This window comes from Pristiophorus japonicus, chromosome 2 (genome assembly GCF_044704955.1).
Source record: "Pristiophorus japonicus isolate sPriJap1 chromosome 2, sPriJap1.hap1, whole genome shotgun sequence".
Lineage (NCBI taxonomy): Eukaryota > Metazoa > Chordata > Chondrichthyes > Pristiophoridae > Pristiophorus > Pristiophorus japonicus.
In genome coordinates, this window is record NC_091978.1 from 140752684 (window position 1) to 140778580 (window position 25897).

The 25897-nt window shown below is 46.1% G+C and overlaps 1 protein-coding gene across 1 annotated transcript in view; it reads right to left on the reverse strand.

The window, feature by feature from the left end:
• zdhhc2 (zinc finger DHHC-type palmitoyltransferase 2) overlaps nucleotides 1-25897 on the reverse strand; it is a 248732-nt gene that overhangs the window by 170978 nt on the left and 51857 nt on the right. Inside the window, exon 2 of the mRNA XM_070862621.1 lies at nucleotides 2834-2860. Coding sequence (XP_070718722.1) covers nucleotides 2834-2860 — 27 coding nt within the window. The remainder of the gene's footprint in view (nucleotides 1-2833; nucleotides 2861-25897) is intronic.

The window sequence follows — 25897 nt, forward strand, 5'->3', positions numbered from 1 at the left end:
AACCAGCCCACACTGCCGCCACACATCCTGAGGTGGCTCAGTGTACAGCCGGGCCTTCCAGGCCTAGAGCTGGTCGAGGTCATCCTGAAAGGCCATCTGCAGTAACTGGCCCTGACACTCAGCAGCCTTCCACCAGCCCTGTTGCAGCCACTGGGGAGACACTACATAGGAGCAGGAGATTAGGAAAAGACACTGTAAAGAGGGCAAGTCAGGGTTTGCACATGGGTGATTAGTTAATATTGTTGTTGTGTATATGTGGTTGCTGAATTTGGATAAATTTATTATTGGATTGTTGCAGATTTGGTGCTGTGTCTCATTTCAGCTTCGCGCTGTGATATGGAATGAGAAATTGATGGGGATTTGCTGAGCAACCAGAAAGTGGCTTCGAATTCTTCGGAACCGAAGTCTGATGAGGCGGTCACGGACTGCCCTTCCACAAGGTCGATTGAGTGGCTGCCTCCTCCCTCACTGCTTTTGGTGCTTCTGTTCCTGCTCCTCGCCCTCATCCTCCTCCTCCTGAGATGGTGGAGCTATGCCTGATGGCAATGGCTGCGCCCTCATGATGGTCAAGCTGTGCAACACGCAGCAGACGATGACAAAAAGGGACATCCGCTCAACCGAGTACTAGAGGGCTCCACCCGTACGGTCAAGACAACGGAACCGTTGCTTGAGCATTCCGATGGTCTGCTCGATGATGTTCCTGGGGGCAGCATGGCTCTCATTATATGAGTGCTGGGCACAAGTGTTGGGGTTGCGGAGGGGAGTCATGAGCTAGGTGGAGAGCAGATCGCCCTTGTCTCCCAGCAGCCAGCCACAAGTTTCATGTGGTGGCTGGAAGAGAGTTGGCACACCGGTCTGGCACAGGATGAAGGCATCGTGGCTGCTGCCAGGATAGTGGGCATTGACGGTGAAGATTCACCGTGTGTGATCGCACACCAACTACACATTGAGTGGCAGCCTTTGCGGTTACTGAATACCTCAGGATTGTTATGCGGTGCCCGTAAAGCGACGTGGGTGCAGTCAATGACACCCTGCACCATGGGAAAGCCGGCTATCCTTGTAAAGTCACAAGCACGCTCCTGCTGCTTCTCTTTGCTCATGGGGAATGAAATGTGATCCTTTCTCCTTCCGTACAGAGCATCTATGACCTGGCAGATGGAGCAAAGATGGCACATTGGGAGATGTTGGAGATGTCACTTGTTGCACACTGGAAGCATCCGCTGGCTTTGAAGTTGAGCACGATGGTGACCTTGACTGCCACTGAGAGAGCCGTGGTCACCCTAGTCTGAGGCTCGAGGTGTGGCTGCAGGAGGTTGCAGAGCTCTGTGACCATGTTCTTGCTGAAGCAGAGCCTTTGAACACACAGTTCCTCAGTGAAATTCATGTAGGAGAACTGCTGCCGGTATATACTGGGTGGGTAAGACCTCTTATTGAGAACCCTCTGGCCACATTTTGCACTCTTTCTCTGTGCCTCAGTTGCCTCTGACTTTGATGCTGAAGGGCAAGGTCCAGTGCCAGCACAGCCCCCATGAAAGGATCCAAATATTGCGGTTTCAAATCTTCGCTCAACGAAATTCAAGAATCTTTATGAGCCAGAACACTTGTTAAACTCCAAAATGCTCAAATCGGTCAAAAGGCCTATTTGCCTATGTGAAAGTAACAAAGCAGCATTGTTGGCCAACTAATACTAAACCGGATGCCTTAAAATACCGCTCCTCCAGCCGACATCCGACTGAAAGCCGTCTCCTCTAGCTGTCGTTGTTAATGGCAGGCCCACAAGCAGGGGGCAAGAGGGAATTTTGCATCTGGGGCGCTACCGGGGCGCTGCGCACGGCAATGATGTCACGATCTCCGGGTGCAGGAGATCAGGGCGCAATGTCTTACCACCGCCGCAAAACTACCGCCGAATTTAGCCGGAGTCGCTGGTCTCACTGTGTCCCGTCGCAAACCCATTTGTGCCTCGTTACCGTCCCCCAGGGGTGCTAACGGGAGGCAAAAAGGAGCCCAATTTCCTCCCCTATGAACTTTAAAGTAATTCTTAACTTCTGCCTAGATTACCTACATGGGGAACGATTTCAACTCCTCACTATTGAGTGAGCCATGTAAACAAGTGTATAATAAATGCATTTGTGAATTCACATAAATACTGAACAGTGCAAATCTTCCCTGAAAGTGAGTGAGTGTGTGTGTGTTAGTACTGCAGATTACATGGAGTGGCTTAATTCTACAATGTTCTGGATAGTTCTGAAATAATTCTAGGTATGTCACTGTCTAATAATTTATTCTATTATACAATGTACTTCATAAAGCTTTGCAAGTAGTGCTGATACCTTCGGGTAAGGATGCTTTAGAATCTGAACAGAAATTAACCTGTTGCAGTTGAATAAGCATCTAGGAATTCTAACTGTTAATGAATGAAGTAGTACAATTCAGAATATCAGCATCGATTTTGACCTAACACGTCCAGTGGAAATGGGGCTGATTTGAATGGAAAAAATGCATTGACTTAAATGGAAAATATAATCAGGTGGGATGTATAACAGCCTCACTGTGTCAGGTTAAAATCAGAGCTACAAAAGAAAAATATGGTGTATGCTGGAAATCTGAAATAAAAACAGAAAATGCTGAAAATACTCCATAGGTCAGGCAGCCCTTGTGGAGAGAGAAACAGTGTTAACGTTAGAACACCTTGACGAAAGGTCATCGACCTGAAACGTGTTCCTCTCTCCACAGGTGCTGAGTATTTCCAGCATTTTCAGTTTTTATTTACAATCAGTTACCTTTATATGTTATTAAATCTTACATGATAAATAATTGTGAATGAAACACTTACCCTTTTCTCCAATATTTTTCATCGACACTGTCACAAAAAGAAAAAAAAAGAAAAATGAGAAAAAGGCAAAACAGGTATAATTTATGCACGTATAGCACATACCATTTAGAACACTTTTGTATATTAGGCCAGAATTTGCTGGAGCGGGACATCTTCCAGCATACCCCATTCATTAGATTTCTTTTCTCACCCTTCAGTTCGAAAGTAATTTGTGCTGCAAGTTGCTGGAAATTTGAGTTGATAACAGACACCGAGGACAACGGATCTTGGTAAACGGCGGGTCCAATGAAATTTAAGAAATAAGAAAGAAACAAAGGGATGATGGAGAAGTAGATAGAATGAATCAGAGTCAATGAGATACAGAAAATAAAATAAAGAGAGGGAAAGAAATATTGGATTAAGAGTGAAAAAAGCAACAGAAGGGAAAAGTAAGAAAAAAAATAATAAAATTAAAAAACCTCTAGGAACAATATACTACTTGTGAAACTCCACAGTTTAATTGTTCCCTTTCTGGGCCTCCGAGGTCAAGTGGCATTGCAGGAACCTAACTCTTGTCATTAAAAAAGTCCTTACGTCATGATGTACCAGCCCTAACTTTCTGTGACGAGTTTAATTTGTATTTACACTGCAAATCCACCAATTTCTTAAACACATGGGGACATTGATGTCGAGATCCCGTTTTTGTGGGGATAATGGTGGACCTCCACAATCATCCAGCAATTTGTGGTCATTCACAACTCACAGCATATCTCTTCCTCACCACACAATGCTGGGTTATTTACACACTAGTTACAGTGTGCACATTAAACTTGGCATTATTTCCCCAGCTATTTCTGGGTCATTATATTATATGATGTATTTACCGTGTAATAAAAATTTAATCATACTTTAAAGGATTTTCATTAAAACAGTTTTCAATGTGATATTGTTTTGGTATTGCATTTATTCTTCTTCTTTGTCTGCCAGCATCACAGGCCTTATGGGTCTGATTTACAGACCTGGATTTTAGCCTGGATGCAAGTTCCATGTGGAGGGGGCTGTTGTGAGGTCGGGAAGGACACGTTTCCAGAATATATCGCAATTTTTAACTGCAGAGCTCGTTTAAATGTTTTTCTATCATGTTCCTGCCCATAGGTTAGATTGGCAGGCTAGAGGTCTTTCGGTGGGAAGCCTGCATCGGAAGGCCGAAGCCTAGGCAATCAGGTAGGTCTAGTAGTGGGGTCCCGATTGCAGTGGGGGGAGGGGGGGGGGGAGTCCAATGGTGATCAGGGGGTCTGATAGTGGTTAGGGGGAGCAGACAGATCATGGGGTTGGGGGGGGGGGGACAGTTACTGGGTAGCCTGTTGGGCAGGGAGGAAGCACTCCTGCCCCTCGTGGCCCACAGCAGTGCTGTAAAGGCACTCACCTTATGAATTCAGCCCTTCTCGCCTCCTTTCAGCTATCAAGTTTCCCGAGACCTGGAAAACCTGCCTGACATGAGTTAAAAATAGAATGACTGTTAAAATGAGGGCAGGTAGCCTCATTATAATATTTAAATGACCACGAGCGGATTCGTCGCCCGTCCCTCACCTCACTTCCTTTAAAACCAGAAGTGGGCAGATTCAAGGCTGGTTCAGTTCCTGTACAAGATATTTTGAATGTAAACTTCTGACCTGACACCAACCCACCCACTTTTGGGAGTTAAGATTCAGGCCATAGCACTTAATATGGTCTCACTTAGGTACAACAACAAAAACTTGCATTTATATAGTGCCTTTAATGTAGTAAAACTTCCCACAGAAGTGTTATAAAACAAAAAAAAATGACAAAACATATCAAAACAGTTACAATTAAGCAAAAATATATACGATGATTGTTTTATAAATTTCTCATCTAAATATAAAGTAGAATGAGAGATATTTTGGGATGACAGAACTTCTTCATTCATAATTATTTTAATCAATTAGAAACTATCAAGTTCTTAAAGGTGGAAACAGGATATAAAGAAGTGTCAGAAGTTCTATGCAATGTACTGAGATGCAAAGCAATTATGTATTTACACAACTGCATGACTGAATAGGATTAGGTTGTTGTACATGACAGTAATTTCTTTGTTATGTTCCACTATTTCAAACAAAAACCTTAATTATTTTAGAAAAACGAAACCATTTAAATTCATCAGCTATCTGATGTCCATATTTGAACCCGATTAGTGCTGATCTTTCTTGGGTACCTCTTTTTCGTTAATACATTTCACAGTAGCTCACATTCAATGTGGTAGTGTTGTTTTCACACCAGGATATCACAAGGCTGAGTTCCAAGTAATGCTTGACTCCCAGATTTTTCAGCTGTGGTTACACTGAGCTTTGTTATTTCTTGGATAAAGTTGTAAACCTGAATTTTTCAAGTCATGTGATCTGCACTGGAAGTGTGGCAGGGATTAAGTACCCCTGTGGGCAAACAAGCAGTCTCATCTGAATATTGCTAAGAGGACTGGGTTGGCAGTCCTGGTAGTAATAGGACAGAAATGCCCATGGAGACCTGGAAAATTGGCGAGGTGCGAGATGAAGGCAGAGCAGGATGAAGGCAGAGTGTTATATCAGTTAAAGGCAGTCTGTGGTGTGTTCTTATTCCTGAAATGGACATGGCAGAAGCAAGTGGGAGGAAGAGTGGGGTCGATTTTAAACATTTGGACAGCAGAGTGCTCTGTTAACCCACCCATTCTGGGGGTGACGAGACTGGAGCCATTATGAGACCACAGCCTCATTTAACTGGAACCAGTGAGCTGTGGGTGCCAAAATGGGTGTCCTGATACAGCTTGCTGGATTTAGGCTGTCCCAATATTGGGCAGCCCAAAGGCCACCGAGTCAGCAGCAAGGGTAAGTCTGGAGGGCTGATGGGGAATTACAGAGGAGGGGATCGTGGGGAGGCAGTGGCTCAGGGAACTACTCCTCCAGGTCCCACAAGAATAATTTTCCAGGGTTTCTTTGGCTCTATCACCATTACAACTGGTCGGAGAGTGCACGGCGCACGTTCCGACCAGTTTTATCCTAAAATGGCAACTGGAGTTCTATGTATGTCGTAGGATCCCAATTTGCATATTAAAAGCCTGCAAACTGTGCTGCAGGAGCAAGCTAGAAGGAAGTGGCAGTAGCTGTTAATGGAACCTGGCTGATACCCCTAAAAAACTGGAAGATATTCACTGATCTGTCGGGGACAGGTGTGGCAGATGCTCTGGTCTCAACACCAATTAGAATCATGGCATGAAATAAATATAAGTTGCTGTTGTGGAGTCATGGAGACAAGCATGCAGTTTATGCCATGAGTGTCATGGTTGCAACAGTAAGAAAAAAATTAACACAGTGCCTTGCACATGGTAGTATTTAGGGATGACTTAAATCCATTGGGGGACAGAATTGAGAGAAAAATAGGCGCTGAGATCGGATATTGTGAGCAAGATCTCATAGAGCTTGGAGGATATCAGGCACACTCTCCCTCTCAGGGATTCGGGAAAGCAAATGACTCCATTCGATCTCCAGTAGATCAGTGAATACCAAGATCCTACCCATGTTTCTAGTGGGATTCCAGGAGAGCGCTCCGAGGATTCTGCTCTTCCTTAGGACAGTAGTACAAGAGAGCTCTCTGGATTGCCCACAGGTAAGTTCACAAGTGGGATAAGTAACACTCACAAATTGCTGAGGATCCAAGCCCTAAGATGCAGTCTGTCATGTTTCAACAGAGAACCTTTAGCATTATATTCCAGCTTATATCACCTGCTGCTACATAACCTAATCTTCAGTAGGTGGATGAAGTTACAATGCACCAGACCAATGGCCAGGCTATAAACAAACATAAATTTATTTAAAATTGAACAAATAAATTTACAAACTTTACTATCCTCCTTGGAATGTGAAAGCAAAAAATAATTTTGTGCTGCATTAAGTTGATTCTTGAAACACAGTTGCTCCCTTCTTTTGTGATGAAACAGTACCACAGAGCCACTGATCCAGGTCATGCTCGTTGCTGGCTGCAGACCGACTGACGAACTAAGGCTAAGTACCCAATACAAGGTCACAATTAGAAGCTCCTGGCCACAGAGTTGTCCATCAAAGGGATTACAAATGATCACTGGCCTTGCCCCTTTCACACACCTGATCTAGGTTTTCACTCCAGACTTGACTGCCATAACCACTATCCCAGGGTATAAATCACCTGGGATGTTTATATGGCTTGATTTGTCGATCTGTGCCAAATACTTTAAGTGGGCAATTTGAACCTGCCAGGCAAGGGGGTAGGGTACATCAAAATAGAACAGGGGAATTACCCACTGGCTTCTCGCCCTATTTTGAACTGTAGACAGAAAGGACAGCTGCCTAAAGCCGGTGGGATCCTTCTTTCAATATAAAGATCGCTCTCCGATGACATCACTGGGGCCCAACTGCAATATTAACCTCAGGCCTGAGCAGGGGTTGCAGTGGTGGCTGTCAGGAAGTGAATCCAGGGCTTGAAGAGTCCCAGGAAGATGTTTTAAAAATTTTTAGGTTTACTTGTGGGCTAGGAGGAGCGCTCCTCCGAGCCCCACAAGGAGACCCGAGCTTCACTCCCCCTCCCTCAAACATGATTCCTTTCAGACCCCCCTCCTGAAGATTGTTCCCTCTGGTCCCCAACAGCAGCTCTCTGCTGTCCGATTCTAACATCTGGGCATCTGCTTCCTGTCCATTTCTTTTTCAAAATATATACTTTATTCATATAAAAATTTGCACGATACATTGGAAGGCAGTTCAGTACATTTGGATGCGGTCAGCAATTCCATACAATAAATTTGGATGCTGATGGCAGTTCCGTTCAATACATTTGCTTGCTTTACATTTCAGAGTACAATTCAGTCCAATCCAGGATACATTGCAATACAGTCATTAAATTACGTTACATGTGGCACTATACAGTACACGGAACGGGTGAGGGTACACTTACATTTCTTTACAACATACATTACTAAACAGTTGCAGAACTTGCATTATACATGGCATTGCATAGGTGTTTTCAGATCATGGTGCTCTATGTATACAAAGGTTTACAAGTAGTGCCCGAGGGGAGTTTTATACTGATTCCAGCCCCTGGGTTTACCGTGGCGGAAGGGCCTTAAACTGTGGCTCTTCCCCACCGTGCCTTTGCGGCGACTGCACCAATTTTTAGTGCGTCCCTCAGCACGTATTCCTGGATCTTGGATTGCGCCAGTCTGCAACACGCAGACGTGGATATCTCCTTGCTCTGGAAGACCAGCAAGTTTCGGGAAGACCAAAGTACGTCTTCCACCGAGTTGATGGCCCTCCAGCAGCAGATGATGTCTGTCTCGGCGTGTGTCCCTGGGAACAGCCCGTAGAACACAGAGTCCTGTGTTAGGGAGCTGCTTGGGATGAACCTCGACAACAACTAATGCATCTTCTTCCAGACCTGCCTTGCAAAGGGGCAGTCCCAAAGGAGATGGACGACAGTCTCTTCCGCACCACAGCCAACTCGGGGGCAGAGTGCCGTGTCTCTGGAACCCTGGCTGTGCATGAAGAATCTGACGGGTAGGGCCCTTCTCACCGCCAACCAAGCTACATCTTGGTGCTTGTGTGAAAGTTCTGCCGATGAGGCATTCTGCCAAACGAGTTCGACAGCCTGCTCAGGGAAACGCCCGACAGGATCTATCATCACCTTCTTTTGTAGGGCGTCCAGGACCTTGCGGCCGACCACTGCTTTATGGCCTTGTGGTCAAAGGTGTTTTTCTTGAAAAACTTTTCCCGAAGGACAGGTGCTGAGGCATGGTCCAACTGCTCGGAGCATTCCGCGGCAGCCTGGCCAGACCCATCCTTCGCAACACCGGGGACAGATAGAATCTCAGCACGTACTGACACTTGGCGTTTGCGTACCAAGGGTCTATGCACAGCTTGATGCAGCCACACACAAAGATGGCCATCAGGATGAGGGCCATGTTCGGAACGTCCTTTCCCCCCTTATTCAGAGATTTGTACATCGTGTTTCCGCGGACACGGTCCATTTTCGATCTCCAGACGAAGTGGAAGACGACTCGGGTGACTACCACGGCACAGGAGCGGGGTATGGGCCAGACCTGCGCCACGTACAACAACACCGAGAGCACCTCACTCCTGATGACCAGGTTCTTTCCTGCAATGGAGAGTGAGCGCAGCTTCCACCATCCCAGTTTACGTTTTGCTTTAGCGATACACTCCTTCCAGTTTTTGACGCACGCCCCGTCCGCTCCGAACCATATTCCCAAAACCTTCAGGTAATCTGACTTCACGGTGAAGGGAATAAAGGATCGGTTGGACCAGCTTCCAAAAAACATGGCCTCGCTTTTGCTGCGATTTACCTTCGCTCCCGAGGCCAGTTCAAACTGGTCGCAGATTGTGAGCAATCCGCAGACCGACTGTGGATCCGAGCAAAACACGGTGATGTCGTCCATGTATAGGGAGGTCTTGACCTGAGCGCCTCTGCTGCCTGTGATTGTCACCCCCCCTAATGCCCGCATCCTTCTTGATGGATGCGGCAAAGGGCTCGATACAGCACACAAACAAGACAGAGAGGGGACAGCCTTGCCTGACTCCAGATCTGATCGGAAAGCTTTCAGTTTCCCACCCGTTGATTAGAACTGTGCTACTGATGTCTGTGTACAGCAGATGGATCCAATTGCGGATACCCTCCCCAAACCCCATCTTGCAGAGCACGTCCATCAGGTATGTGTGCGATATCCTGTCAAAGGCCTTCTCCAAGTCCAAGCTGATCAAACAGGTGTCCACCCTCCTGTCCCGCACGTAGGCAATCGTATCCCTGAGTAGCGCGAGGCTATCAGAAATCTTCCTGCCGGGGACAGCGCAGTTCTGGGTGGATCACCAGCTCCAGAGCAAACTTGACCCTGTTTGTGATGACCTTCGACAGGATCTTGTAATCCACATTGAGCAGCGAAATGGGCCGCCGGTTTTTGATTTCCTCCCTCTCCCCCTTCTGCTTGTAGATGAGGGTAATGATGCCTTTCCTCATCGATTCTGAAATACTGCCGGCCAGAAGCATATCCCCGTACACTTCCAGCAGGTCTGGGCCCATTCAGTCCCACAGAGTTTTACTCGTCGCGAGGGACCGGAGGGCCTTTGTCATCTCATCCAGAGTTAGTGGGTGGTTCAGACTCTCCCGCTCACTATCGTCTAAGACCTCTGAGATAGACGACAGGAAAGACAAGGAGGCCTTGCGGTCTGTGGGCTTGACATCGTACAGCCCGGCATAGAAGGATTTGCTGATCCTCAGCATGTCGGGCTGTGACGACGTCACAGAACCGTCTTCTTCCTTTAGGCTGGTGATCACAGAGCTCGCCCTGTGTACCTTTTGGAAGAAGAAACGCGAACACGTCTCATCCTGCTCGACGGAGCGGACTCTGGAGCGGAAAATGATTTTGGAAGATTCTGAGGCAAAGAGCGAGGCTTGCTAGCCCTTCACCTCTTGGAGTTCCTCCGCGACATCGACCCTCATTGACTACAGCAGGAGCAGGTTTTACATACTCTTCTGGAGTTGGGACAATTCCCTCTGTCTCCCTCTCGCCTCCTGAACATCTTTGAGGATGAAGAACCTCTTGATGTTTGTCTTGATTGTTTCCCACCAGTGCATCGGGGAATCACAGAGGAGTTTTATGGTTCTCCAATCTTTGTAATCCCTCTTGAGTTCCTCCCCTCTAACCGTTGTACCAATGACTTTAAATTTATGCCCCTTGGTTGTTGACCCCTCTGCTAAGAGAAATAGGCCCTTTCTATCCACTATCTAGCCCCTTATAATTTTATACACCTGAATGAGGTCTTCCCTCAGCCTCTACTGTTCCAATGAAATCAAATCCAGCCTATCTAATCTGTCCTCATAGCTTAGATTCTCCACTCCCGGTAACATCCTCGTAAATCTCCTCTGTACCCTCTCCAGTGCAATCACATCCTTCCTGTAATGCGGTGATCAGAACTGCACGCAGTTCTCCAGCTTGTGGCCTAAACAATGTTTTATACATTTCAAGCATAACCTCCTTGCTCTTGTATTCTACCTAATAAAGGCGAGCAGTCTGTATGCCTTCTTAACCTTATCTACCTGGCCTGCTACCTTCAGGGATCTGTGGACCTGCACTCTAACGTCCCTTTGTTCCTCTACACTTCTGAGTATCCTACCATTTAATGTGTATTCCCTTTCCTTGTTAGCCCTCCCTAAATGCATTACCTCACTCTTCTTTGGATTAAATTCCATTTGTCACTGTTCTGCCCACCTGATCAGTTGATTGACATCTTCCTGTAGTCCGCAGCTTTCTTCTTCATTATCAACCACACAGCCGATTTTGGTATAATCTGCAAACTTATTAATCATTCCTCCTATATTGAAATCTAGATCAGTGATGTATATCACAAGAAGCAACAGACCTAGTACTGAGCCCTGCGGAACTCCACTGGAAACATCCTTCCAGTCACAAAAACACCCAACAACCATTACGCTTTGCTTCCTGTCTCTGAGCCAATTTTTGGATCCAACTTGCCACTTTGCCCTGGATTCCATGTGCTTTTACTTTTGTGACCAGTCTGCCATGTGGGACCTTATCAAAAGCTTTGCTAAAATCCATATACACTACATCATATGCACTGCCCTCATCGACCCTCCTGGTTACCTCCTCGAAAAATTCAATCAAGTTAGTTAGACATGACCTTCCCTTGATAAATCCGTGCTGACTGTCCTTGATTAATTCATGCCTTTCCAAATCAAGATTTATCCTGTCCCTCAGGATTCTTTCCAATAAGTTTTCCTCCGCCAAGGTTAGGCTGACTGGTCTGTAATTACTCTGTCTATCTCTTTCTCCCTTCTTAAACATTAGCAGTCCTCCAGTCCTCTGGCACCACACCTGAAGCCAGAGAGAATTGGAAAATGATCGTCAAAGTCTCTGCTATTTCCTCTTTTGCTTCGCCTAACAGCCTGGGATGCATTTCATCTGGGCCTGGGAACTTATCCACTTTCAAAGCTGCTAAACCCCTAAATACCTCCTCTCACTATATTTATTTCATCTAATATTTCACACCTATCCTCCTTGATAGTAGTGTCTGCATCGCCCCTCTCTTTTGTGAAAACAGATGCAATGTATTAATTGGCTCAACCGTGGCTAACAAGGGAAATTAAGGATAGTGTTAAATCCAAGGAAGAGACATATAAATTGGCCAGAAAAAGCAGCAAACCTGAGGACTGGGAGAATTTTGTAATACAGCAGAGGAGGACAAAGGGTTTAATTAGGAGGGGGGAAATAGAGTATGAGAGGAAGCTTGCTGGGCACATAAAAACTGATTGCAAAAGCTTCTATAGATATGTGAAGAGAAAAAGATTAGTGAAAACAAATGTAGGTCCCTTGCAGTCAGATTCAGGTGAATTTATAATGGGGAACAAAAAAATGGCGGACCAGTTAAACAAATACTTTGGTTCTGTTTTCACGAAGGAAGAGACAAATAACCTTCCGGAAATACTAGGGGACCGAGGGTCTAGTGAGAAGGAGGAGCTGAAGGATATCCTTATAAAGCGGAAAATTGTGTTAGGGAAATTGATGGGATTGAAGGCCGATAAATCCCCGGGGCCTGATAGTCTGCATCCCAGAGTACTTAAGGAAGTGGCCATAGAAATAGTGGATGCATTGTTGATCATTTTCCAACAGTTTATCGACACTGGATCAGTTCTTATGGACTGAAGGGTAGCTAATGTAACACCACTTTTTAAAAAAGGAGGGAGAGAGAAAACAGGTAATTATAGACCGGCTGGTCTGACATAAGTAGTGGGGAAAATGTTGGAATCAATTATTAAAGATGAAATAGCAGCGCATTTGGAAAGCAGTGACAGGATCGGTCCAGGTCAGCATGAATTTATGAAAGGGAAATCATGCTTGACAAATCTTTTAGAATTCTTTGAGGATGTAACTAGTAGAATGGACAAGGGAGAACCAGTGGATGTGGTGTATTTGGACTTTCAAAAGGCTTTTGACAAGATCCCACACAAGAGATTGGTGTGCAAAATCAAAGCACATGGTATTGGGGGTAATGTACTGACGTGGATAGAGAACTGGTTGGCAGACAGGAAGCAGAGAGTCAGGATAAACGGGTCCTTTTCAGAATGGCAGGCAGTGACTAGTGGAGTACCGCAGGGCTCAGTGCTGGGACCCCAGCTCTTTACAATATACATTAATGATTTAAATGAAGGAATTGAGTGTAATATCTCCAAGTTTGCAGATGACACTAAATTGGGTGGCGGTGTGAGCTGTGAGGAGGATACTAAGAGGCTGCAGGGTGACTTGGACAGGTTAAGTGAGTGGGCAAATGCATGGCAGATGCAGTATAATGTGGATAAATGTGAAGATATCCACTTTGGGGGCAAAAACACGAAGGTAGAATATTATCTGAATGGCAGCAGATTAGAAAAGGAGGTGCAACGAGACCTGGGTGTCATGATTCATCAGTCATTGAAAGTTGGCATGCAGGTACAGCAGGCGGTGAAGAAGGAAAATGGTATGTTGGCCTTCATAGATATGGAATTTGAGTATAGGAGCAGGGAGGCCTTACTGCAGTTGTACAGGGCCTTGGTGAGGCCTCACCTGGAATATTATGTTCAGTTTTGGTCTCCTAAGCTGAGAAAGGACCTTCGTGCTATTGAGGGAGTGCAACGAAGGTTCACTAGACTGATTCCTGAGATGGCGGGACTGACATATGAGGAGAGACTGGATCAACTGGGCCTTTATACACTGGAGTTTAGAAGGATGAGAGGGGATCTCATAGAAACTTACAAGATTCTGATGGGACTGGACAGGTTAGATGCGGGAAGAATGTTCCCGATGATGGGGAGATCCAGAACCAGGGGACACAGTCTTAGGATAAGAGGTAGGCCATTTCGGACTGAGATGAAGAGAAACTTCTTCACTCAGAGAGTTGTTAACCTGTGGAATTCCCTACCGCAGAGAGTTGTTGATGCCAGTTCATTGGATATATTCAAGAGGGAGTTAGTTATGGCCCTTACGGCTAAAGGGATCAAGGGGTATGGAGAGAAAGCAGGAAAGGGGTACTGAGGGAATGATCAGCCATGATCTTATTGAATGATGGTGCAGGCTCAAAGGGCCGAATGGCCTACTCCTGCACCTATTTTCTATGTTTCTATGTCTATTAAGAACCATACGCACATCTCCTGCCTCCACACACAGATTACCCTCATGATCACTAATAGGCCTTACCCTTTCTTTAGTTATCCTCTTGTTCTTAATATATTTAAAAAACATCTTTGGGTCTTTCTTGATTTTAATTTCCAATAATTTTTCATGCTCTCGCTTTGCTTTCCTAATTTCCTATTTAATTTCACCCCTGGACTTTCTATACTCCTCTAGAGATTCTGCAGTAACTGTCATAAGTCTCCCTTTTTTTTTATCATACCCTGTATGCCCCTTGACATCCAGGGGCTCTAGATTTGTTAGTCCCACCCTTTTTCTTTAAGGGTACATATTTGACCTGAACCCTATGGATCTCCTCCTTGAATGCCTCCCATTGCTCTGACACAGATTTACCTTCAAGTAGCTGGTTCCAGTCCACTACGGCCAAATCACCTCTCAGCTTAGCAAAGTTGGCTTTAACCAATTTAGAACTTTTATTCCTGGTCTATCCTTGTCTTTTTCCATAAATACCTTAAATCTGAATTATGGTCATGAGCACCTAAATGCTCCCCCACTGATACCCCTTCCATCTCCACCTTGCATAAAAACATAAGAAATAGGAGCAGGTGTAGGTCATTTGACTCCTCGAGCCTGCTCCACCATTCAATAAGATCATGGCTGATCTGATCATGGACGCCGCTCCACTTTCCTGCCCACTCCCCCATAACCCTTTACTCCCTTATCGCTCAAAAATATGTCTATCTCTGCCTTAAATATATTCAATGACCCAGCCTCCACAGCTCTCTGGGACAGAGAATTCCACAGGTTTGCAACCCTGTGAGAGAAGAAATTTCTCCTCATCTCAGTTTTAAATGGGCGGCCCCTTATTCTAAGACTGTAGGTTAGACTTTCCACTTCTGTGCAGATCACCCAAAAATGGGCATCATTTTCAGCGTGGGCAGTAAATATGGGTTTTGAGATCGCCGGATTATCGCCTATTTTCAAAACCCTAACTTTCCATTTTTTTAAATGGGCGTTACCGCGAGCGAACTGAAATGGGACGTTAGCGTTAAATATTTTTGAGCTTCTGCCGCAAAATGTTGCTATCCAGAGCAACGGCATGGCAATGCTCATTTCCCACGTTTCCGGAGGTCAGAGGTCATCATTACATGTGCAGAGAGGGAGGGAGCAGAGAGGAACTGAAAGCGTATGTGGGTGTGGTGTGTGCTTGTTTGGCTGTTTTGGGATGTAGGAGCGAGATTTTCAACCAGTAGAAAGAATTCTGAGCAAAAATTAAGTTGTTCCCACCGAGATATTTGTGGAAATTTGGGTGTTACAATGGACAGAATGGAGGAGGCAACACAGCACGCTGTCTAGACTGACGCTGGCGAGAGCAGTGAGCTGGGAGAGGAACAATTGGGAGGACGAAAAAGAGCGAGGAGATTCTCGGACAAGGCAAATGCCTCCCTCATGCAGGAGGTTGAGTCACGCTGGGGTCAACTGACCCAAGGTGGGTGTGGAAAGCCCACCCCAAAGGCCAACCAGAAGATATGGGCCGACATAGCCGAAGTGGTCTCGTCGGCGACCAACGAGATGCATGAGGACAACCAGTGCCGCAAGCGCGGAACGACCTTATGGGATACGCCAGAGTAAGTATTACATTTATTTACATGTACTTATGTATTTGTAAGTGTAATGAGTGATTAAAATCAGATATGATGTCTTGCACTTATACCATCAGCAGGCCTTGGCCATTGGAGGGAGCAGCGTGCGGTGGCCCGGCCCGGAAATCGGCGCGGTCCCGGCCTGCAAGACCATCAGCGGGCCGGGGCCATTGGAGGGAGCAGCGTGCAGCGGCCCGGAAATCGGCGCGGTCCTGGCCTGCAAGACCATCAGCAGGCCGGGGCCATTGGAGGGAGCAGCGTGCGGTGGCCCGGCCCGGAAATCGGTGCGGTCCCGGCCTGCAAGACCATCAGCAGGCCGGGGCCATTGGAGGGAGCAGCGTGCGGCAGCATACCACTGCAGGGAGCAGCGCTTGCTGCTGCAGGAGGGCGACGGCTAGGAAGCCAGGTCGCTGATTGCAGTGCGAGCAGGCGCAGCAGGAGGGCAAAAGAGCAGCAAGAGTCCGTAGAGGGAAGTGACCAGGGCCCAGGAGAGGTGTGAATCTGGGGCCCAGAAGAGGCGAGGGCCCAGGGGCAGCACAGGCCAGCCCACACTGCGATATGTGTGCATGTTCGGTCTGTGCAGCAGAGCTAGTCTCCAGTTAGTCTTGGGTAATCCTTGCCACTGGACCAAGACCGAGCTCTATCAAGCCCTTGTGGTGGCTGGTGTGCAACGGCCACCACACGTTAAATAAATACCAAGCACAGGCATCTTCCACCCTTCACGATGTAGTTCGGGATCTGAAATATTAGGTCCTTCGTTGAAACACCTGCGAACTCATCCCTTTTTGGCGTGGAAGCAAGTCATCCGCACTTTGAGGGACTGCCTATGATGATGATGATACCGGGAATGTTGTACTCAAAGCCTGTGTTCGCGGTGTATTTCTTTAGGTAAAGAATGATAAGTTCCATAATAATCATGATTACATCTGTCAGTTATGTGTTGTATCAGTATCAGTGACAGTACCTAGCAATGATATCACACAATGATCTCATGCCATATCGTGTTGTTGTTACCTTTTACAGAAGAAGCTTTCCAAGAATAGGGCCGAGCAGAGGCGAACGGGTGGCGGGCCACCAGTCATCAGCGACCTCACCGACATCGAGGAGCGGGTGCTGGCACTTGTGGGGAGCCACCCCCGGTCGGCCACGCATGCAGCTGCAGAATCTGATGTGATGCCCCGTGAGTAAAGTATACACCATTGCGTGATGTAAAGTCAATAGATGCCACACCTACTCATATCCGACCAATAATATATGATAGATGATTGATAAAAGTGTTCTCTAAATAATGATGGCCTCATGAGAATCATTGCAATGCAGAATTTGGTGACGGTCATGAAATGTGATGTCTGTGATGATTTTGAGAGCGCTGGTGCTTTTGTCGTGCATATGCTGTGTGTAGCACTGGAATCACCTTGTGACCCTAGCACCCCCTTCTCCTCTAATAACCTAAATTGTGTTTTGCAGCTCAGCCAGCAGTGTGGCTCCAGGCAATACCACTGAGGCCAGAAGGTGGGGGTGCGGGGCCGGACTCGCTGGACGATAGGACATCTGGTCCACCGATTCTCGCCCGTGGATCTGCTGGGTCCATTCTTCACAGATGACAGTGCGGACTTTGAGGAGCCTGCATCGCCAGGCTCCATAACACATTCAACCCCAAGGACATCTAGTGCTCCTGTGGCCATTCCCACCTCCACCGTGGAGGTACCGGGCCCAAGCACGTCGGCATAGGGCACCCCAGATGTCTCCAGGATGGCGCCAAACCAAGCGGAGGTTGGTTAGACGCGGCAGGTCTGCTCCACAAGCTGCAGATCTGACCAGGGACATGGTAGACTTGTCCAGGAGAAGTGTTGACATAGGTCAGCATATCCTACAGTCAATGGGGGCATAACCCATCAGCTGGCCAGCATATCCACCACCATGAGCGAGACGTGCCATGCATGGAGGAGGCCCTGGAGGTGATAGCCAGGAACACTGGTGGCAGAGGCCTCCCAGTGGTCCCGGAGCGCAGCACTGTACCCCAAGTTGCTGCACTCACATTGCCAAAGACACGAGAGCCAGGAGGAAGATCTTGCTTCTGGCTCGGAGCACATTCCCACCTCGGGACCATCCTCTCCCGTATCCGACCAACCACCGGTTCTGCTGTCATCACCCCTAATGAAGCAGCACCTGAGAAGTTCCTCGGCCAGGCAGCGTGGACTCAGGTGGGGAAGAGGAATGGTAGAGGTGGGGAGAAGGGGGGGGGAAGGAAAGTGAGGTGCATGGCCGCAAGTGATGGCTTGGTAATATTTCCATGTTGTTGTAGCAACTTTGTTGGGAGAGTTGAGGGAAAGGGGGTGGGGGCTACCTTGTTAATACCTTTGTAATACAGCAGAGGAGAACAAAGGGTTTAATTAGGAGGGGGAAAATACTGTATGAGAGGAAGCTTGCTGGGAACATAAAAATTGACTGCAAAAGCTTCTATAGATATGTGAAGAGAAAAAGATTACTAAAAACAAACGTAGGTCCCTTGCAGTCAGATTCAGGTGAATTTATAATGGGGAACAAAGAAATGGCGGACCAATTTAACAAATACTTTGGTTCTGTTTTCATGAAGGAAGACACAAATGACCTTCCGGAAATACTAGGGGACCGAGGGTCTAGTGAGAAGGAGGAACTGAAGGAATATCCTTATAAAGCGGAAAATTGTGTTAGGGAAATTGATGGGATTGAAGGACGATAACTCCCCGGGGCCTGATAGTCTGCATCCCAGAGTACTTAAGGAAGTGGCCATAGAAATAGTGGCTGCATTGGTGATCATTTTCCAACAGTCTATCGATTGTGGATCAGTTCCTATGGACTGGAGGGTAGCTAGTGTAACACCACTTTTTTAAAAAGGAGGGAGAGAGAAAACGGGTAATCATAGACCGGTTAGCCTGACATCAGTAGTGGGGAAAATGTTGGAATCAATTATTAAAGATGAAATAGCAGCGCATTTGGAAAGCAGTGAAAGGATCGGTCCAAGTCAGCATGGATTTATGAAAGGGAAATCATGCTTGACAAATCTTCTGGAATTTTTTGAGGATGTAACTAGTAGAGTGGACAACGAGAACCAGTGGATGTGGTGTATTTGGACTTTCAAAAAGCTTTTGACAAGGTCCCACACAAGAGATTGTTGTGCAAAATCAAAGCACGTGTTATTGGGGGTAATGTACTGACGTCGATAGAGAATTGGTTGGCAGACAGAAGCAGAGAGTCGGGATAAACGGGTCCTTTTCAGAATGGCAGGCAGTGACTAGTGGAGTACTGCAGGGCTCAGTGCTGGGACCCCAGCTCTTTACAATATACATTGATGATTTAGATGAAGGAATTGAGTGTAATATCTCCAAGTTTGCAGATGACACTAAACTGAGTGGCGGTGTGAGCTGTGAGGAGGACACTAAAAGGCTGCAGGGTGACTTGGACAGGTTAAGTGAGTGGGCAAATGCATGGCAGATGCAGTATAATGTGGATAAATGTGAGGTTATCCACTTTGGGGGCAAAAACACGAAGGCAGAATATTATCTGAATGGCGGCAGATTAGGAAAAGGGGAGGTGCAATGAGACCTGGGTGTCATGGTTCATCAATCATTGAAAGCTGGCATGCAGGTACAGCAGGCGGTGAAGAAGGCAAATGGTATGTTGGTCTTCATAGCTAGGGGATTTGAGTATCGGAACAGGGAGGTCTTACTGCAGTTGTACAGGGCCTTGGTGAGGCCTCACCTGGAATATTATGTTCAGTTTTGGTCTCCTAATCTGAGGAAGGACATTCTTGCTATTGAGGGAGTGCAGCGCAGGTTCACCAGACTGATTCCCGGGATGGCGGGACTGACATATGAGGAAAGACTGGATCAACTGGGCTTTTATACACTGGAGCTCAGAAGGATGAGATGGGATCTCTTAGAAACTTACAAGATTCTGATGGGACTGGACAGGTTAGATGCAGGAAGAATGTTCCCGATGATGGGGAAATCCAGAACCAGGGGACAGAGTCTTAGGATAAGGGGTAGGCCATTTAGGACCGAGATGAGCAGAAACTTCTTCACTGAGAGAGTTGTTAACCTGTGGAATTACTTACTGCAGAGAGTTTTTGATGCTAGTTCATTGGATACATTCAAGAGGGAGTTCGATATGGCCCTTATGGCTAAAGGGATCAAGGGGTATGGAGAGAAAGCAGGAAAGGGGTACTGAGGGAATGATCAGCTGTGATCTTATTGAATGGTGGTGCAGGCTCGATGGGCCGATTGGCCTAGTCCTGCACCTATTTTCTATGTTTCTATGTTGGTCTACATTTGTGTTCTGTGCTCTTGGAAATTTTGACCATTTGATTGATGTAAATGTGATAAATGTGCTAAATTTGTTGTGGGGTGGGGTGTGGTGTTTTTTTATAGTGGACAGTGTGAGGTCATGCACTTTGGCAGAAAAAAATCAAAGAGCAAGTTATTATTTAAATGGAGAAAGATTGCAAAGTACAGCAGGACCTGGGGGTAGTTGTGCATGAAACACAAAAGGATAGTATGCAGGTACAGCAAGTGATCAGGAGGCCAATGGAATCTTGGCCTTTATTGCAAAGGGGATGGAGTATAAAAGCAGGGCAGTCTTGCTACAGTTATACAGGGTATTGGTGAGGCCACACCTGGGATACTGCATGCAATTTTGGTTTCCATATTTACGAAAGGATATACTTGCTTTGGAGGCAGTTCAGAGAAGGTTCATTAGGTTGATTTCGGAGATGAGGGGGTTGACTTACGAGGAAAGGTTGAGTAAGTTGGGCCTCTACTTATTGGAATTCAGAAGAATGAGAGGTGATCTTATCGTATAAAATTATGAGGGGGCTTGACAAGGTGGATGCAGAGAGAATATTTCTGCTGATAGGAGAGACTACAGCTAGAGGGCATAATCTTAGAATAATGGGCCGACCATTTAAAACAGAGATGAGGAGAAATTTCTTCTCTCAGAGGGTTGTAAATCTGTGGAATTCGCTGCCTGAGAGAGCTGTGAGAGCTCTGGAAGCTGGGACATTGAATAAATTTAAGACAGAAATAGACAGTTTCTTAAATGAAAATGGGATAAGGGGTTATGGGGAGCAGGCAGAGAAGTGAACCTGAGTCCATGATCGGATCAGCCATGATCTTATTGAATGGCAGAGCAGCTCGAGGGGCCGTATGGCCTACTCCTGCTCCTATTTCTTATGTTCTTATAATTATGATTTCACACAAATGTTCGGATTAAATGTTTTTTATTTAACATAACCTTGTTGTGCATTGTCTCAGATAGCTGCACCATTATACACTGGTGATTCCTTAACATGAAAGGGTATAATTAAAGTTAACTTGAATCAACTTAAACTTTAACTGTCACCAAGGTGATGCACACCACAGCAATGTTGCAGCTCTGTAAATACCAACAACGTTCTTTCAAGCAAAGCGCTCATTTATGAGCTGCTGATGTAAGAGACTTACAACTATGTAGCAACCATGGGCCTTTACCTGCAGTATAGAGGAGGGCGGAGGCATGGTTTCAGCGTCAGCCTGATTGTCTGGCCCGAGGTCAGCGTCCACCTCCTCATCCTCCTCTTCCTCTCTCTCCTGAGGTGGACCGTCAGTCCCTTCTGGCAATTCTTGTCCTCTCCTGATAGCCAAGTTGTGCTGCATGGAGCACACCACCACGAATTGAGCTGCCTGCTCAGGGTGGTATTGTAGCTTGCCTCCTGAATTGTCCAGGCATCTAAAGCGCTGCTTAAGCACTCCAATGGTTTTCTCGATGATATTGCGTGTGGCTCTGTGGCTCTCGTTTTATCGCTTCTCGGTTTCTGTGTGGGTGTTACGCAGGAGGCTTATCAGCCAGGTGGCGAGGCCACATCCTTTGTCACCAAGCATCCAGCATTGACCTTGTGGCTGATTGGTAAACATGTCAGATACAACGCTCTCACACAGGATGTGAGCATCATGGATGCTGCCAGGAAATTTGGCAATCACTGCCATAATTATTTGCTGGTGATCAACAGCGAGTTACACATTCAGGCAGTGGAATCCCTTTCGGTTCCTAAAAACCTCTGCATCCTGAAAAGATGCCTACACCTTGGGGATGATAGCAATTTGGTAGAATCCTAAAGCCCTCTCAGTCTGAGCCTCCATGGTCATAGGGATGCTGATAAAGTCCATCCTGCGTGCGTAAAGGGCTTCAGTGACCTGTCGAATGCAGCAATGTGTGGCATGCTGAGATATACTGCAAATATCACCAGCTGAGGCCTGAAAGGAACCCGTGCGTAGAACGAAAGTGCCGCGGTGATCTTGACCTCGACGGACAGTGCGATCCTGATGGTGCTGGCAGGTTGCAGATCTCCCCTGTTGAGCTGGCATACCTCACTGATCACCTCTTTGTGGAAGTGCAGTCTCCTAAGGCAAGTGTTATCGGACAAGTTGAGATAAGACTGCTTTTCCCTTTAAGTGTTAGGGGTGTAAGGTCTGGTCCTCCTCATCAATCTGGCACATCTTAGATTGGGCACATAATACTGTTGAATATATCTTCTCCCATTTCTAGTCTGCAGCATGTGCGTGGTCAGCAACACAGGCTGAGAAATGACAGGCCCCATTCCAATAACTATCAGTATTATACCTATTGTTCACAAGCAATAAGTTTCCCCACTAAAGACACCTAAACTAAATTCCAATCGTCCACAGTATGGTAAGATGTTTGTTCAGATGTTCACATCACCTTAAAAGAACTCCAGAGTATAGCAAAACTCCCCAGAAGTTGAAGCAGCCTTTTAAATGAAGTGACCTGCGATTTACAAAATGGCGTCCATGCCACTGTGATTAGTTCAGGTGAGAGCAACTTTTTCACAGCGTTTTTTTCGGCGAGCGATATTTTCGGCGATATGTGTGCGAGGTGCCAAAAGTAACGCTCGGCGATATTTTGGGCGTTAGTTTCCGCAAATGTGATCTTTATGAAGAAAAAAAAGTGGCCGGGCGGTATTATTAAATCTCGGTGTTCATTAAATGCCGAAAGTAACGCTGGGAGATATTATAGGCGTTGGTTTCGCCCATTCTGATCTTGCTGCCAAAAAAGTGGGCAGGCGGTATTATTTTTTATAGGTGTTAAATATATGCCGAAAGTAACGCTCGGCGACAAGTGACCAAGAAATGGGCGTTAGTTTCTACTTTGTGGCTAAATGGGCGATATATGAGCATTATATCTCATTTCAGTGTTAAAATGGACGTTAAGTGGGCGGTATGCATGCAAAAATAATGGAAAGTCTAGCCCCATGTCCCCTAGTTTTAGTTTCCCCTATGAGTGGAAATATCCTCTCTGCATCCACCTTGTCGAGCCCCCACATAAATTTATAAGTTTCAATAAGATCACCTCTCAGTCTTCTAAACTCCAATGTGTATAGGCCCAACCTACTCAACCTATCATCATAAGTCAAACCCCTCATCTCCGGAATCAACCTAGTGAACCTTCTCTGAACAGCCTCCAATGCAAGTATATCCTTCCTTAAATATGGTGACCAAAACTGTATGCAGTACTCCAGGTGTGGCCTCACCAACACCCTGTACAGTTGTAGCAGGACTTCTCTGCTTTTATACTCTATCCCCCTTGCAATAAGGGCAACATTCCATTTGCCTTCCTGATTACTTGCTGTACCTGCATACAAACTTTTTGTGTTTCATGCACAAGGACCCCAGGTCCCTTTGTACTGCAGCACTTTGCAATTTTTCTCCATATAAATTAGAATTTGTTTTTCTATTTTTTCTGAAAAAGTGGATACCTCACATTTTCCAACATTATACTCCATCTGCCAAATGTTTGCCCACTCATTTAGCCTGTCTACATCCCTTTGCAGATTTGTTATGTCCTCCTCACAATTTGCTTTCACACCCACCTTTGTATCATCAGCAAATTTGGCTACATTACACTTGGTCCCTTCATCCAAGTCATTAATATAGAATGTAAATTGTTGAGGGCCCAGCAGCGATCCCTGCAGCACACCAGTAGTTACTGTTTGCCAACTGGAAAATGACCAATTTATCCCGACTCTGTTTTCTGTTAGTTAGCCAATCCTCTATCCATGCTAATATATTACCCCCAACACCGTGAACATTTATCTTGTGCAGTAACATTTTATAGAAACATAGAAAATAGGTGCAGGAGTAGGCCATTCAGCCCTTCGAGCCTGCACCACCATTCAATATGATTATGGCTGATCATTCACCTCAGTACCACTTTCCTGCTTTCTCTCCATACCCCTTGATCCCTTTAGCCGTAAGGGCCATATCTAACTCCCTCTTGAATAGATCCAATGAACTGGCATCAACGACTCTCTGCGGCAGGGAATTCCACAGGTTAACCACTCTCTGAGTGAAGAAATTTCTCCTCATCTCAGTCCTAAATGGCCTACCCCTTATCCTAAGACTGTGTCCCCTGGTTCTGGACTTCCCCAACATCGGGAACATTCTACCCACATCTAACCTGTCCCGTCCCGTCAGAATCTTATATGTTTCTATGAGATCCCCTCTCATCCTTCTAAACTCCAGCGTATAAAGGCCCAGTTGATCCAGTCTCTCCTCATATGTCAGTCCAGTCATCCCTGGAATCAGTCTGGTGAACCTTCGCTGCACTCCCTCAATAGCAAGAACGTCCTTCCTCAGATTAGGAGACCAAAACTGAACACAATATTCCAGGTGAGGCCTCACCAAGGCCCTGTACAACTGCAGTAAGACCTCCCTGCTCCTATATTCAAATCCCCTAGCTATGAAGGCCAGCATGCCATTTGCCTTCTTCACCACCTGCTGTACCTGTATGCCAACTTTCAATGACTGATGAACCATGACACCCAGGTCTCGTTGTACCTCCCCTTTTCCTAATCTGCCGCCATTCAGATAATATTCTGCCTTCGTGTTTTTGCCACCAAAGTGGATAAGCTCACATTTATCCACATTATACTGCATCTGCCATGCATTTGCCCACTCATCTAATCACCCTGCAGCCTCTTAGCATCCTCCTCACAGCTCACACCGCCACCCAGTTTAGTGTCATCTGCAAACTTGGAGATATTACACACTATTCCTTTGTCCAAATCATTAATGTATATTGTAAAGGGCCGGGGTCCCAGCACTGAGCCTTGCGGCACTCCACTAGTCACTGCCTCCCATTCCGAAAAGGACCTGTTTATCCTGACTCTCTGCTTCCTGTCTGCCAACCAATTCTTTATCCACATCAGTACATTACCACCAATACCATGTGCTTTGAGTTTGCACACCAATCTCTTATGTGGGACCTGGTCAAAGGCCTTTTGAAAGTCCAAATACATCACATCCACTGGTTCTCCCTTGTCCACTCTACTAGTTACATCCTCAAAAAATTCCAGATTTGTCAAGCATGATTTCCCTTTCACAAATCCAAGCTGACTTGGACCGATTCTGTCACTGCTTTCCAAATGCGCTGCTATTTCATCCTTAATAATTGATTCCAACATTTTCCCCACTACTGATGTCAGGCTAACCGGTCTATAATTACCCGTTTTCTCTCTCCCTCCTTTCTTAAAAAGTGGTGTTACACTAGCTACCCTCCAGTCCATAGGAACTGATCCAGAGTTGATAGACTGCTGGAAAATTACCACCAATGCATCCACTATTTCTATGGCCACCTCCTTAAGTACTCTGGGATGCAGACAATCAGGCCCCGGGGATTTGTCGGCCTTCAATCCAATCAATTTTCCTAACACAATTTCCTGCCTAATAATGACATCCTTCAGTTCCTCCTTCTCACTAGATCCTTGGTCCCCTAGTACATCCGGAAGGTCATTTGTGTCTTCCTTCGTGAAGACAGAACCAAAGTATTTTTTCAATTGGTCTGCCATTTCTCTGTTACCCATTATTAATTCACCTGAGTCTGACTGCAAGGGATCTACGTTTGTCTTCACTAATCTTTTTCTCTTCACATATCTATAGAAGCTTTTGCAGTCCGTTTTTATGTTCCTTGCAAGCTTCCTCTCGTACTCTATTTTCCCACTCCTAATTAAACCCTTTGTCCTCCTCTGCTGAATTCTAAAGTTCTCCCAGTCCTCAGGTTTGCTGCTTTTTCTGGCCAATTTATATGCCTCTTCTTTGGATCTAACACTATCCTTAATTTCCCTTGTTAGCCACGGTTGAGCCACCTTCCCTGTGTTATTTTTACTCCAGACAGGGATGTACAACTGTTGAAGTTCATCCA